Here is a 14,760-nt window from a genome sequence, read left to right as displayed (position 1 = left end):
ACTTTGTAAAACATCCTCCTGGAAGCAAAGATCCTGTTTCTTGTTATCTCCATTATCTCAGTGAGTAGTAAATGTGCCATAAACATACACAGAAATGTTTGAATAAGAAAATGAATGAGTGAATGCATTGAATTGCCTGCTAATCATCAAATTGTAGGCAACTGTACTGATATTATTATGACAGTTTTCGATGTCAGAAAATTTAAAGCACATCTTCTGGAAGTAGGACATCCTCCAAAGATCAAGACCGTGGCTTCTGCCCTGCTGCCTCTCATTCATCCTGTAATGAATGAATCAATTAGTTTGCATGCAGTAGACCCCAAGTAGCAGAAAACCCAACTCACAGTACCTTAAACTAAGGACACTTCTTATTTGCTGATGTAGAAGACCAGAAGCAAGTGACTCCGTGGCTGGTACAGCAGCTCAGCGGTGTCATCAGGGACATAGCCTCCTCCATCCTCCCCTCTGCCACCTTCTTCTCATTGCCACATGGTCACCAGATGGAGACCACAGCACTAAGCATCACATTCTCACGCCGTGTGCCAAGGCAGCAAGCGCATGTATGTTGCAAGGGAGGGGAGGGCGGTCCATCCAGGGCAATGAAAGAGCTCTTGACATGAGAAGAAAATCTTTCCCGGAAACCTCCTGATTTTCTTACATCTCGGGTCGCCTACCTTCCCCTAGATCAATCAGTGGCAGAGGGGAATGGGGTGGCCGGGCTTCATCCCAGCTAACCGTGGTGCATCTGACTTCTGTTTAAAAGGGAGAAAGAGGGAGTGGACGTTGGGGAGGCAGCTAGAAGCATCTGCTGTGCCACACCTAGTCTCCAGCTGGAAAATAAGAATAAGCTGTGTTGTCCAGTCAGTCCTCCAAGAAGTAACTTTCCCTCCAAGATTGTATTCTGGCTATTTATGTCATTTTACTGATGGTTTTTAAAAATCATGAGTTTGAGGAGGAGCCTGAAATATATGGGCCTTGCCTAGAAGGGCTTTCATGAGTCATGTCCCTTCCCTGCTCTGGCTTTGGGTTGCTTTACTCTGGGACATTTTTATGAGTTATAATTTACAAGCTCCATGTTTTTTCCATTTTGATTCATCTGAAAGAGGATAACAGTTCTTATGATTATAGCACGCTTATCTAAAAGGAAGTAGGTTGTGTCAGCTGTGAGTGAGAAACACGTCAAAGGCCTTAGCACGTGTATCCATTTGCATCAACAGTTGGTAAGAGTCCACAATACTTTGTGGTTTGGGAAAAATTTTGATCCGTTTAAGTGAATACATTAAAGTCTATTTCAGTAACTGGATTGACTCACTTGAGCTCTTTCTAGATGAAACCAACCCTCGAAGGAAATGCATTCCAAGTCCTTCCAAAACACATCCTTCAAAGAATTCAGCAGTTTATCAACTTGAATGGCCAGAGGCTCTATAGCATCCTCTGTCCCTAGGAAACAAGCTTCCTCAAATAATAGGCCTTCCCTAGTATCTGTTCCAGTTTCTGTCCTGCGTTGGACTTTCCTAGACTTCCTGCCTTGTAACTTTTATGAGTCATTGTCAGTTCACGTAAGAGACTCCCTAAAATGCTTTGGAAACCGCTTGTCAGGTGAGTTCCTCCCATCCACCTAGAGAAATAGACTCGTGTGAGTATAATGGCATTCATAAAATGACACAGAATTAGATAAACTCCCCAAATGCCTCACTTTTAAGTATTTCTGTGGAATAAATCAGGTTTGGGCCGATGATTGTTTTTGTCAAGCATTTGTCAATTTTGAAACATGTCTAGACTCCCATTCGGGGTTGGTGTGGGGCTGACTTGTTGTGAGCCACGCCATTCCCCAGCAGGTGGCCTGGAAGACACACAGGTGGCAAAGAGCACACCAGTTCCTTTCTGCCCAGAAAGTTCATAGCGAATTTTCTGCCTCCCTGAAGGCCCATTAGAGGTGTCTTTGCAATTTTAAGAGTGTGATTTTGGAGGTAGCTGAGGGGGGCTATTTGACAGGCTTTTTCTTTTGCCTTGTGCCGTCATTTTTAGTACTTCTTAAAAGGCTATTCTCTTACAGCAGAATAACTGAATTGTGAAATGTCTGAAGGAGATTGATTTTTGATGAAAGTAAAGTTACTAGACACATAGGACTTTGCTTTCTATACCTCTTCTGAGGTTCTTTTATTTATTTATTTATTTGTTTATTTATTTATTTTTTATTGATTTACAATGTGTTAATTTCTGCTGTATAGCAAAGTGTCTCATTTATACATATATATACTGAATATAGTTCTTTGTGCTATACAGTAGGACCTTGTTGTTTATCCATTCTTCTATTTATTTTTAATAAATAGTATACACACACACATACCCTAAAGTGAGGAAAGGTGTTCAGAACAGTTATTCCAATAATGCTGTCATTGCCCAGACCATTTTTGGAACTTCGTCTTTAAGAATTGGCTTGTAGAAGTATCTCAACTCTTATAAAGCAAACTAGTCTCATTATTGTATAATTGCGCCTGGTTTTGACTAACATCCCTTATTTACCACATTTTGAATCGTTGAATCAGCTAGAGCATGTCAATGGTAGGTGGAATGGAAGAAATTATTTAGTTGAACCCACTTAGTTTCTGATGAGAAGGTTGAGGCCCAGAGAAGTTAATTGACTTTCCAAACGGTACAAAGCAAATTAGCAAATAGTTCATACCAGAAATCGACTCCAAGTATCCTTTAGCTATTTATTAAAAATCAAATCTATTTTTAAAGAATACAAAATGGCCACCATTAAAGATATTCAAATAGAATCTGCTGTGGATTCCGCAGATCCTTCCAGAAACAGTCCAGAAGTGTTTTGAGCAGCATTATTGTAATAAATGTGTCTTTATGTATGAAAAATAAGCTTACCATCTTATTATAATAAACGTATTTCCATATGTAAGTTCCATATGTTTGTTTAAAAAAAATCAGTTAGACTGTAGTCATAACTTTTCTATAGATTTCTTAAAATGACAACAGAATAAAACTCTATAGCAATTTTGAAATGTTTCTTGTTTTTCTCATTTCTCACGGGAAACATCTATAAGATACCACTAAGATAACCAAACATTATCTCCCGGGCTGAGGCAAGCTTGTCCTTGTGCTGTGCTGTCTGATGAGATACCTGCTGGCTACATGTAATTTAAACTTGAATTTTAGTTAATTAAGTAAGACTTAAAAATCACATCCTCGAGTGCTCAATAGCCACATTGGGCTAAAAGCGACCATGTTAGACATCTCAGTTATATATATTTCCATCAACACAGAAAATTTTCTTGGTTAGCGCTGGTCTAGAATTCGCATAGTCAGTATACTTATTTTAATTTACTGATTATCTCTTACACTGCCTCTAGAAAAGCTGGAAAGTGGTGGCAAGTTTGGGGGACAGTATTTTAAATGCTTATTTGTTCTCTAAATGTTGCTAGCTATGCTGCATAGTTTAATTTTTAAAAAGAAGAAACAAATTATCTTCACCCATTTTTTCGAGCATGATTATATGTGTGGAATGCATATCAATTGTCATGTCCTGGCTGCAAAATTTTAAAGTATGCTGAAGTTATGGCAAAAACTCTGTTAATGATGCCAAAGCTAAGGGTAGAAAGATCTGGTTAATTAAAATCTCTTTATGATGTCATAACATTTGAAATGAACTAGTCCGGACATAAGACAATGGAAGTTAAGTTAAGTTAAGCGTTCTTAATAGCCATTTTATTTGCAAAGGCCTTAAATTATCTACCTATCTTCGTTAATTCTAACCTCCAGAATGAAAAGTCCAGTTACTAACAAGGATTGGGTCAGCTCTCAAGACTGACCTGGCATCATGCTACAGGTCTATTTGCAGGCTCTCCTGTTCCACTGTAAGCAATTTGAGGGCAGTGACCAATCCTCCATGGCTTTCGTTGGCCCAGTGGTAGTTCAAATGAAGTCTTGCCAATACATTTCCCGTTAAGTGTTATTTGAACAAATAAATAAATGTTGGATCTGGTCTGCCTTGAAAATCATTATATTTGGGAGCAGGCTCATAGGGCACATGGATATATGGCTGCTTCAAGTTCTTTTCATTGTGGAGTAATATCTACTGAGCTGACTGCTAGGATGGAATTCCTGCGTGGTTATCAGTCCTTTTGGTGAATCTGTGCCGAATTAAATTAAGGACCAATGAATGAGCCACAGGCTCTCTAAGAGGAAAGCCAGTGCTGCGTATTCTGTTGGATTTGCAGGAATAGTAAATCCAGTTTCAAAATCGAGATGAACTAGGAGAGCTATAAATACCATAATAAAATCAGAGTGGGTCCAGGAAATAAATAAGCAGTTTTCAGTGTCGGTGTGTATAACATATGTCACTGAAGCACACAAAGATACATTTTCTGGTTTTCTTTTCCATATATTTTATATAAAGTGGCATTTCTCTGAGGAATGGGATTTCTTGGAAAATTAAATATGTAAATGTATATCTGCTGTGACTCGACTGGACCAGCTGGGCAGTGATCCTTTTAAACCATTGAGAGCTCTCTCAGTCAGTCTCTGGAGAGATCCATTTCCCCTGCTTCCAGTGGGTCTTGTTCTTTATGTAAATGCTCAAGGCATACTCTGCACTAGAAGAATTCTGAAGCTGTAACCCAGTCCAGCACCTTTTCTTTAAAGAATATTTTTTAAAATTAAACTTGTCTCCTTCCCAACTAAATGGATGTAAAATCCGTGACACTTTTGCCAGACACTAACAGCATCTGTTGTGTCCTGTGGCCTGAGGTTACGCCATACCTTAAGGACTTAGGGGGAAACAATTCTTTCTGTCCTGCAGCTCCTGGTGTTGGTCACGGAGAATGATAATGTCTTACTTCTTCGTTTTTAGATAACAATCAACAGAGAGAGCGGTGAAGACGTGAGTTCCCCCAAACACGGCAAGGAGGACCCAGACAACATGCCGCATGTGGGCGGCAATACTTGGGCTGGCGGCACAGGTTCGTAGCGCGGCATTCTCCTGGGTCAGGCTTCCAGAGACTTCGCAAGCCCGTGTGGACATCACAGCAGCCCCAAGAAGGCTCAGGAATCGGCCTGCCTTCTCTGTCTCCCCCGTTAGTCGGCTGGAGTGTGCCTTTGCCCTCTGTCCCAGCGTGACATCAAGACACGGAAAAACCCTGGCATTTGGAGTCCCGCAGACTCTATACCCTCTGACCTAAGACCGTTCTGGTCCTCCCAGGGTTGCTTCATCCATAAAAGGGGCATAATATTAACTGCCTCACAAGCTTGTGACGAGGATTCAATGAGATTATGATTGTAAGGCGCTGAGCTCGAGACCTGGCATGAAGAATGTATTCATTAAAAGTGTTAATCCCCTCTTTTAAATTCCATGCCCTTGGGAATCATGCCAGAAATCGACAGTACATTCTTTCTTGACCAGCTGACTTTGAAAAGAAATGGTCCTGGTCCTCCACATCTCAGAAGTGAGCATGTTGAGGATGCAGGGTTTTGAGATAAGAGGGGTGGTTGTGGTCTGAACCGATGCCTGGGGTCCACTCCTTCCTCTTGGCTGCCCAAAGAGAGCATTGTTCCCACAGCTGCTGCTTTCCTCTTTCCTCTGCGGCAGCTGGAGCAGACACATCTGCAGAGCCGCAGGAATAGGGCCAGACTGTGTGCGCACTGTCTGATCTTATCACGGCCATGAGCGGTGCTGGCATGAGCTCTGTTCTTCGCCTTCCCTGAGGTTGGTCTGTGCCTCTTGGCCTTGACAGCCTCGGGAGGAAATGGGTTTCTGTGTTCGGACAATGTGCTATCAAATCGGCCTGTGGACTCCTTGCCTGCTCTGTTTATTCATCAAGCATCAGCTTGAAAGAAAGGATATTTTGAGAAATGTCCTTTGATCTGGAAGTTAGTGTCAAGCCAGCAAGATTTAATCCATGTGGAATGCATTGTGGGACGAGCTGACCAGATGCAGGTTTCCCAGCAGCAGGCTCTTCTGCAGCAGACGTTCTCGCTTGTTATTCAGCTTGTGTCGACTAGCTCACGTATCTGTCCAGGCTGAAGACCCTGCTTTTGCTTCCACCAGCCTTTATTTTTCAATTTATCAAGGCTCTTTTGCTGCAATTTTTTTTTTTCTCTTTGTCACTCTCTTCCCTCAGAATTCTCTATATTGAACTGAGCTCTGACCCAACAACTCATTTGAATCCTTCTTTGTCATCAGAACCCGTCCATTGCCTCTCTCCCCCTTATCTTAACAGATTTAGGGTGTTCAAGGTTAGCTTCAAGATTATACCTTGAAGTCTGGACTCTCTGGCAAGCATTTTCATTTAAGAAGTTTAAATTAAAGGCTCTTGGAAGTGGAGGACGTGAAGAACTCTGTCCTCACGCCCTCTCCAACCCCGTATGACTTTGCCAAGGGACCGTGCTTTCCCGTGCTGTCCATCACTCACACCAGCCTCTAAACCGTTGTGGGTCCTTTCCTCATTTCACCAAAAACGATGTCATCTCAGCGCCCTTGAACTTTCAAGCTCTAATTCATGACCCACCCATACCTCCAGGAGGAAGGGAGTCAGGTCCCAGAAACCTGACTCTGTATCTCATCATCATCGTCCAATTACCAGTCCCCTCCACCTATAGGCCGTCCACAAGTGACAGCCAGGAATCACACACATCCAAGATGGAATTTTCCACAAGTAATTTCTAAATAAAAATGAAATAAGATGTGCTGGAATCAAAGGATAAATATACTATAATTAATAGGCTGTTCTCATGGTATTTCCCAAAAGGAAATGACCTACCTGGACTTTGATAAGGGAAGCAGAGTATGCCGAGTTCTTGCTTTTAACTTATTACACCACTTAAGGCTTCAAGGGAGAAAAGAAAAATGCAGCATAATTTAACCAACGCCTAAAAACTTTCAAAATTTCCACTTTATGAAACTTACAAATGACCTCATTCTATGTGACTGGTAGTTGTGTAAATAATAGTAAGAGCAGTCACTTAGAGAGTTCTTATTTTGTGCCACATACTGTTCTGAGCATTTTAGCCTCACGACAATCCCATGAAGTAAATAATATTAGTATCCCCATTTTACAGGTGATGAGACTGAGCTACAGAGAAGTTAAGGAACTTCTGTCAAGGACCCATGACTAGTGCATTGGAACCAGGATTCAAACTCAGGCAGTCCGACTTAACTATAGAATAGAGTACTGTACTATATAATACTAGTATACTATACTATACTATATAATACTATAGAATACTGTACTATATAATACTAGTACTATATAATAGAATACTGTACTATATAATACTAGTATACTATACTATACTATACTATGATATAATATTCAATATTATGCTGCCCCTCCAATATTGGATTCCCTTCTAAGTTCCCAAGTTACTTGTGAATGAACAAAAGAAACTGATTACTAGTATTTTAATCATTATAAAGCAGGGGTAATAAACTGGTGGCCCAGGGGCCAAATATGTAGCCAACCTAGCCAATATATGTATTTTGGGGGTCAATGCAGTGTTTTAAAATAATATGAATTTGAATGTATTTAGACAAGGCAAGTCTTCTCTAGTTAGCCAAATTCTCACCACTTCTTATAATATTACCTACCTAATCTTCTAAGCATTTAATTTTAATTAAAAGTTATACAATATTACATATTGCTCATTTTCAAGCATGTAAGCTTGGGTTTATATTTAAAAACTGTCCTGAAGCTGGCAGTGTTTATCTGTTGTCTATTATTCTAAGCTAAAAGTCAAAGTTAGTATAATAATTGGCTTCTAATCTTGGCTCATCCACTGATACGAGGTCATGAGTAGGTGACTTAACCTTTCTGTGCATTATTTTTATCATTTGCAAAACAGAGGAAACAGGATCGATAGCCTGGTCATCTTTCTTTTATTTTAAGGAAAAATGAGGTTACATGTGAGGGAAGAGGAGTGTCGTTCACCGAATTAACAAATATATACTAAGTATTTATGATGTTCAAGCCTCTTATAGGTACAGAGCTACAAAGATATGTAAAATATAATCCCATTCACACTATAGGTGACAAGAAAAGAAAAATAAATTTTAAAGAATAACAAATAGTGCATAGGAGTATTGACCCCTGTGAGGTAGAGTCATCAGGTGAGGGGTCATGGAATTTGGACTGAGCCCTGAAATCTGTGTGGGATTGGCTGGATGGAGAAGAAGAAAGTGTCCTTGATAGGGGGATGCCCTGTGTTTCCGGAAGAAAGTCATTTGAATGTTTAATTACTAGTTAAGTACAATTAATATACTGCACAGGACTGCCTTAAAGCCATGATCTGACTTCTGTTTTGTGATCTGGTTCAGACTAATCACCTGGACTTTCTGGTTTCCTCCCAGGGGGAAGAGACACTGCAGGTCTGGGCGGCAAAGGAGGTCCTTACCGGCTGGATGCAGGCCACGCAGTGTACCAGGTCTCTGAGGCTGAGAAAGATGCAGTTCCTGAGGAAGTGAAGAGAGCTGCGAGAGAGATGGGCCAGAGAGCGTTTCAACAGAGGTGAGTGGACCCCACTGCATCCGGAGCAGTGTTGGCCACTGTGGTGAAATGTCAGTGGACCCTGAAGTAGACCCCAAATTTGTGTGATTCTATTCCTCATGCAGCAACTTGGACCCACAAACTGAAATCCGTAGCCACCCCCCTCCCAGTGGAGACAGCCGAGTGAACATAATCTCCCACCCTTTCTACTCAGGCCCTTTTAAATGTATTAATTACATATGGTCGTATAGAGGAAGGGCTTGAGCACGTTAGAAAGTAAAACCAAAGATACTTCTCTTCGGAGAAACTAAAGGTCAAATCATTCCATCCACATCTGTTCCCAGGCCACACAGGGAATTCAGATAATGCTGCATGCTGGTCCCTTCCTGCCCTCAGGAATCTTGTAGATTCATGTGGAGACAGGACTAGTGTACACACACGCGCTCACACTCACACACACCCTGGTTAAGTGCTGAAGTCCTGTGGTACGGCAGTGCAGAGAAGGGTAAGGTCCGTGGGCTGATGTGAGGTAAGGTCTGAGCTCAGCCAGTATTTGGACATTCCAGGAAGGGTAAACTAAGGGACCAGAGGCGCCAGGGTAGGATGAGCAGAGTGACTATGGCAGAGAGAGCCAGCTCGCCTATGCAGAATAAAGGGTACCAGCTGGGGGCAGTGGGGAGTGAGGTTGACTGTGGAGGCCCTGTCAGTGGGTGGAGGGCTTGAAATCCAGGCCAACCAGCCTGTAGCTTTCAGATGTTCTGGAACCATCCGGAGCCACTTTGATTGGAACCATCTAAAAAATGAGAAGAATCCGCATGATGCTTTCACTAGACATCCACATGTGTTCATCAGCTAAAAGTGAAAAATACCCCAGGAGCAGCAAGATCTCCTTCAGGAGCGAGGGCATAGACAGTGGTCCGGGAGGCAGATTTATACTGCTGTGCTCGGTGAAAGGAGCTGGGTGCAGTTCAGGAAAAGCACACTCCAGGGTATGTGAGTTCCGAAATTCCTCCCACGCAGGACATCTGGTTTTACATTACGTGCTGTGCTTACACATCCTGCAAGTAAACAGTCCAGAACAATGGGGACACAAAAATGCAGGTCCCTCCTGCCACACCCTCAGGAAAGCCTGCAAGGCTTAGGACCCTCACGTACTCAGAGTGTCACTCCCAGCCCTTCTGCTGGCTTCCCCGGAGACCTCAAACAATTAATTTATCGTCACTGGGCGTCAATTTGTTCTTCTGATGGTGACTCCCCTCTCCCTTCCTCTCAGAGAGGCTATGAAGACAAATCACTATGTTAGGAATGAAAGCAGTTTAAACTTCTCAAAAAAAGGATGGGAGGGATCCTATAATACAAGGTCTTGTTAGAATTAAAATATGGCTCTACGTTTCATATAAACAATAAATATTTATTTAGGAAAAGAACCAAATAATTAGATACACATCATCATCTCCTCCCCAAATGATGAGTTCCTATTGTTTCCACGCTGAAAACCGCACAAGTCCTGTCTCAATTTTTGTGTAAGCAAACAAATGGATAGAGGAGTTCACAGGGAGAGAAAAGGACCTGTAAGTAGTGATGGGGTAGAAGTACACGAGCCCTTCTCTGATTTCCATGATAAGGGTGAGGAATCTGGTTCTATTAAGGACCATCGCGCCACCGGGGAAAGAAAGTAAGGAGCATCTGTAATAATAAGGCAACTAAATTTAGTGGCTATAAGGGAGGAAAGAGAAAAAGTGGAGAAGGGAATGAGAAAACCAGACACCTCTACGAAGCGCTGCAGAGAAGAATCTAAGTCCGCGTGAAAGAATACTGGAAGGTGGTTGAAATACAGAGGAGATGGACAAGGGGATGAGAAAGGAGAAGATGAAATAAAAGCCCATGGAGACCCTGAGAAAGACAGAAAACACACAGAAAAATGTTGCTTTCTACTTTCGTGTAGTAACAGTCCTATTTGATGGGTATTCAATTTAGTACCTGCTAAAGAGTTTTCTTAAACTTTTTATTATGAAACTTTTTAAACATAAACAAAAGTAGAGAGTAACGTATAATGAACCGTGTGGACCTGTTCCCTCAACCTCAGGAAGAAAAATCTGATTCCATTCCGAGTCCTTGAAGCTAATTCAAGATTTTCTATCTTTTCATCGTAAATATTTCATAGTGTGTCTCTGAAATATTTTACTTAAAAAAAATAAAAAGACAAAACTATTATCAGGTCTTTAAAAAGTAGTCATTCTTCACTGTCATCCAATAGTTTCGGATGCTTTAGTTTTAAAGCTATTTTGCAATTTTAGGTATATGCAGAATGAGGTCAAGTCCCTGCATTTGTGCTTTTGTAGCACCCTGTACCTTTTCTCCATGGCTCTTAGCACTTTTTCCCATAGTGTTATTATTTGTGTGAATAGCTTATTTCTTCTCCACTGACTTCAAGTTCGTTGAGGGCAGGATATTTTGCCCTCTAGTGTATCCCCAGTACCTACGCCCAGAACCTGGTACCTGGCAAGCACATACGTATTTGTGGCATGAATAATACACACGTGCATACAAGTAATGGTATCACCCTTTCACACTTAATTCAAAGACTGGCTAAAACCAGACTGACAGCCAGGCCTATCCATCAGCCCAGAGGTCTACCATATTGCCTCAAAGAGCCTAATTATACTGATGGGTTCTTGATATTGTCAACATAATATTTACTTAGCGTTCATTTGTATCCGGATTTCAGCTAGATAGTGGTTCCTACATATCAAGAATTGCTTAACCCAGGAAGAATAGCAGGTGGACAAGGGTAAGACATGTATAAAGCAGAACAGAGATAGTAAACCAATAAAACAAGAATGAAATAGGTGGCGAGGTACTTTTACACGCTTGGAAAAGCGTTTAAGGTGGACACCAACTGTGGAAACTGTACCCACTACCATTTGCAAAACTAATCAGCCTTACACACTAGATTTCAGCTTGTGTTTGTTTTCCTCATAATTGATCCAAAAATGACCTATACGAAAAAGTAAAATGAGAACTAAAATTCCCAGACTCTTACGTAACAATAAATATACCCTTTAAGAATATACTGTGCCAACAGAGTGCAGTCAGTCCGCATAGATTACTAGGATGTGAAGCAGCTGTGCCCTGAAGTTTTGATCAGGGTTAAAGCAGCAGAAAGACCTATTTTCAGCTAGCTTTATGGGTTTGAGAGTATTTGCACTGGGAGTCTTGTCTCAAACAGAGGCTAAAATGTCCTATTTTCTTTTACTGCTCCCTGCTTCGGTCTTCATCTTTCAGAATGTTATCAGCTTTGAACACCTTGTAGGTGATTTTTGTGAAAGCTGACACAGCTTGGAATATGATTTCCAGATCTCTTCTTAATTAGAGCAGCATGTGGTGTGTTTTGGGTGCAACACAATCGTGCCAGAGGTATCCCTATAACTGGAGTTAATTCTGATCTCTCTACAATGACCAGTCTGCCGGAGGTGACTTACTAACTGCCTGGCTCCTTCCTTGATGTGTGTGTGTGTGTGTGTGTGTGTGTGTGTGTGTGCGCGCGCGCGCGTGCGCACGCTCGCGTGTGTGTTTCCCCTGCTAAGCACAAGCTATGCCTACATTTTTTTTCTAATCTCCCTTCTTTGGAAAAGTACTAATCTCCCTTCTTTGGGAGAGAGAGCACATTAGCCTCCCAGGTATGAAGGGGTTGGTAGCATGTCCTGCAGTGTCATTGTGCCCAGCTTCTGTCAGGCTTGATACTTGAGACATACCTTAATCTAATGAAAATTTATAGAGAGGTTTAAGAGATTGCCAAAACTAAACATAAGAGGCATTGTTAGGAGGTCAAGTCCTATACACATATTCCTTTTCGTCCTTCAGAGCAGAGAGTAAATTAGACTTAGAAGGACACCTTGGCATGTCACCTCAGGAAACAACCATGCAGATATTATTTACCTTTCAGGTATTTACCTTTTGATAGCCAGTGTTTTCAAAAGTGCTATCCAACAGCATTTATTGAATGCCACTGGGTGCCAGGGTTCGTGCTGGTACTGGAGATTCTAAGAAAAAATAAGACATGTTCCTTACCCCAGAGGATTAGAAGAGAAAAAATGAGAGTACGTCACGTGTAGTAAAGGTATTTTTCATTACATTTTTGGCTCAGGTGTACACACACGTGTGTGTACATGCATTTTCGTTTACTGGATCTCAATATAAAGCTTATTTCCTACTGTGGAAAATAAAGTTTGAAAAACACTATGATAGGGCAGAATAGGCATATGTATTAAAAGCAATGAAGTTTATAGGTTCCATAGCAGATAGCTGTGGAAGATATGTGAAAGAGAATGATCGTGAAGGGATTGAGCCAGACTTCATAGGATGTAAACTTTGAGCCGGGTCTTGACACCTGAGGTGGCATTAGCTAACCCAGCCAGGTGGTAGGGCGGGAATTGCATATCTGCCCTCATGGTCTAAGCCTAACATTATGTGATTCTAATAAGCCTTTAGTGCTCTGCCCTGTGATGGATGGATTCTTCCCAGCGCTTGGCCAGACAGGGAGGAATAGAGACCATTCATCCTCATTGAGCATTTGGGGGTTCTGTTCCAGCCCAAGGCAATAAAACTATACTCCTGATAAGAGTTTCAGCTCTGCACCTAGGAACCATATCTCCAACATCGTGTACATGCACACACACACACACACACACACACACACACACATACAGAGAGAGCAGCTTAGAATACTGTGCTGTGGTTAGACTTTTGAGATATGCATTCATCATTCCCTGTCCTAGTATTAGTACCCTTTACATTTATAGAAATTTGTAGAAATGTGTATTATGGATAGAACACTGTAAAACCTTCTACTTATAATTAGTTTAAGATGCTGCGTTTTAAATAATTGAGTCTTATTTGTATTTCAGTCACTCATATCAATTTATTTTGAGCATCTGTTATGCTAGGGATCATGGTAGGCACCGTGCAGATAAAGATGAGAAAGACTAAAGGAGCAAAGAGTTCAGTTGGGGAGACAGGAAGCAGACAACTATAGCGTAGGTAGCAATGCTCTGACAGAGAAAAGCATGAAGTGATTCGAGAGCACAGAAGACAAATCTGAAGATCAGAGCAGGCTTCCTGGAGGAGGTGACCATTGATATGAGCCTTGAAGAGTTCATGGAAGTTAGTAGGCAAAGAAGCAGGGAAAGGCACTCTGGGTGGGAGAGAAGCCCATGCAGGGGCTCAGGGACAAGGGCACACAGTGGGTTGAGGAAACTGCAAGTGGGCTGGCAGGGCTGCAGCAGAAGCAAAGAATGAAAAATAGTAAAAAGGAGCACTGTCCTGGGAGGACAGAATTTCAATGCCACAATAATATTAAAACACAATTATCCTCTTAAAAGTACACAGTCAATTTCAGAAAACTCCTATATTTTACATAGCAACACATTTATTTACATTCTCTGGGCCTGAACTGTTATCATGATCAACCAAATATATGTCCTTGGTCTTAAAAAGCAACCCATGGGATCTCTCTAGGAATCTGCCACACGAACTGACCATCTGCCAGCATCACGACACGTGTTTGGGATACAGCAGCAGTGTGCTACAGAGCTGAGTCATACTGGCTCATATGAGCCAACTGCACATTTCTTCCTAACTCAGTGCTCAGGGGCCTCACTATTGACAGCTTAACATCAGCCACCACAGAAATCAACAAACACTACAAATCAGGGCTGCTTTTTCCTCTGCAGGGCGACTTAACCATTTCCTAGGGCGTCACTGCACACACATTCCTCTCTTTTGAAACATGAGCTGGAGACATCACTTCTTGCTTTTTTTCCTCAAAGGCCTCCTGAGTTACCGAGGAGTTTGCTACAGTTCTTAGCAGTAGATGAATGGAAGTAAAAGAGGCACAGGTACAGGCTTTCAGCTGTTGTCTTTTTTGCCCTCTGATTTTAGGTTAAAGGAGATCCAAATGAGTGAATATGATGCTGCAACCTATGAAAGGTTTTCAGGGGCTGTTCGACGGCAGGTGCACTCCCTCCGAATTATCCTGGATAATTTACAGGTAATCAACATGTATGGGCCCCAAACTAGATCCACCCCAAAGCTATTGGATAAAGTTATCTGAACCCTAATCAGCCAATCCAAAAATATTAGCCAATGCCAAAATGTTTGCATAAAACTGTGGGTCACTCTATGGCTTTCTTAATTCAATTTGTCAGGTAAAAATATTTGACCTCACCTTTCCTCCTGTCCAGGAAGCAGTAGTTTAACCAGTGAC

At 41.7% G+C, this 14,760-nt stretch overlaps 1 protein-coding gene across 2 annotated transcripts in view; it reads left to right on the top strand.

Moving 5' to 3' along the window:
- Positions 1 to 14,760, top strand: part of VWA8 (von Willebrand factor A domain containing 8) — a 368,625-nt gene that overhangs the window by 309,599 nt on the left and 44,266 nt on the right. For both annotated transcript variants that reach the window (XM_033436725.2, XM_004274556.3), the window contains exons 38-40: positions 4,868 to 4,976; positions 8,360 to 8,516; positions 14,436 to 14,544. In XM_033436725.2, the coding sequence (XP_033292616.1) occupies positions 4,868 to 4,976; positions 8,360 to 8,516; positions 14,436 to 14,544 (375 nt within the window). The remainder of the gene's footprint in view (positions 1 to 4,867; positions 4,977 to 8,359; positions 8,517 to 14,435; positions 14,545 to 14,760) is intronic.

The sequence above is a fragment of the Orcinus orca genome, chromosome 18, assembly GCF_937001465.1.
Source record: "Orcinus orca chromosome 18, mOrcOrc1.1, whole genome shotgun sequence".
NCBI classification, from domain to species: domain Eukaryota; kingdom Metazoa; phylum Chordata; class Mammalia; order Artiodactyla; family Delphinidae; genus Orcinus; species Orcinus orca.
Note: the sequence above shows the minus strand (reverse complement) of the source record. Positions and strands in the feature narration are given on the sequence as shown.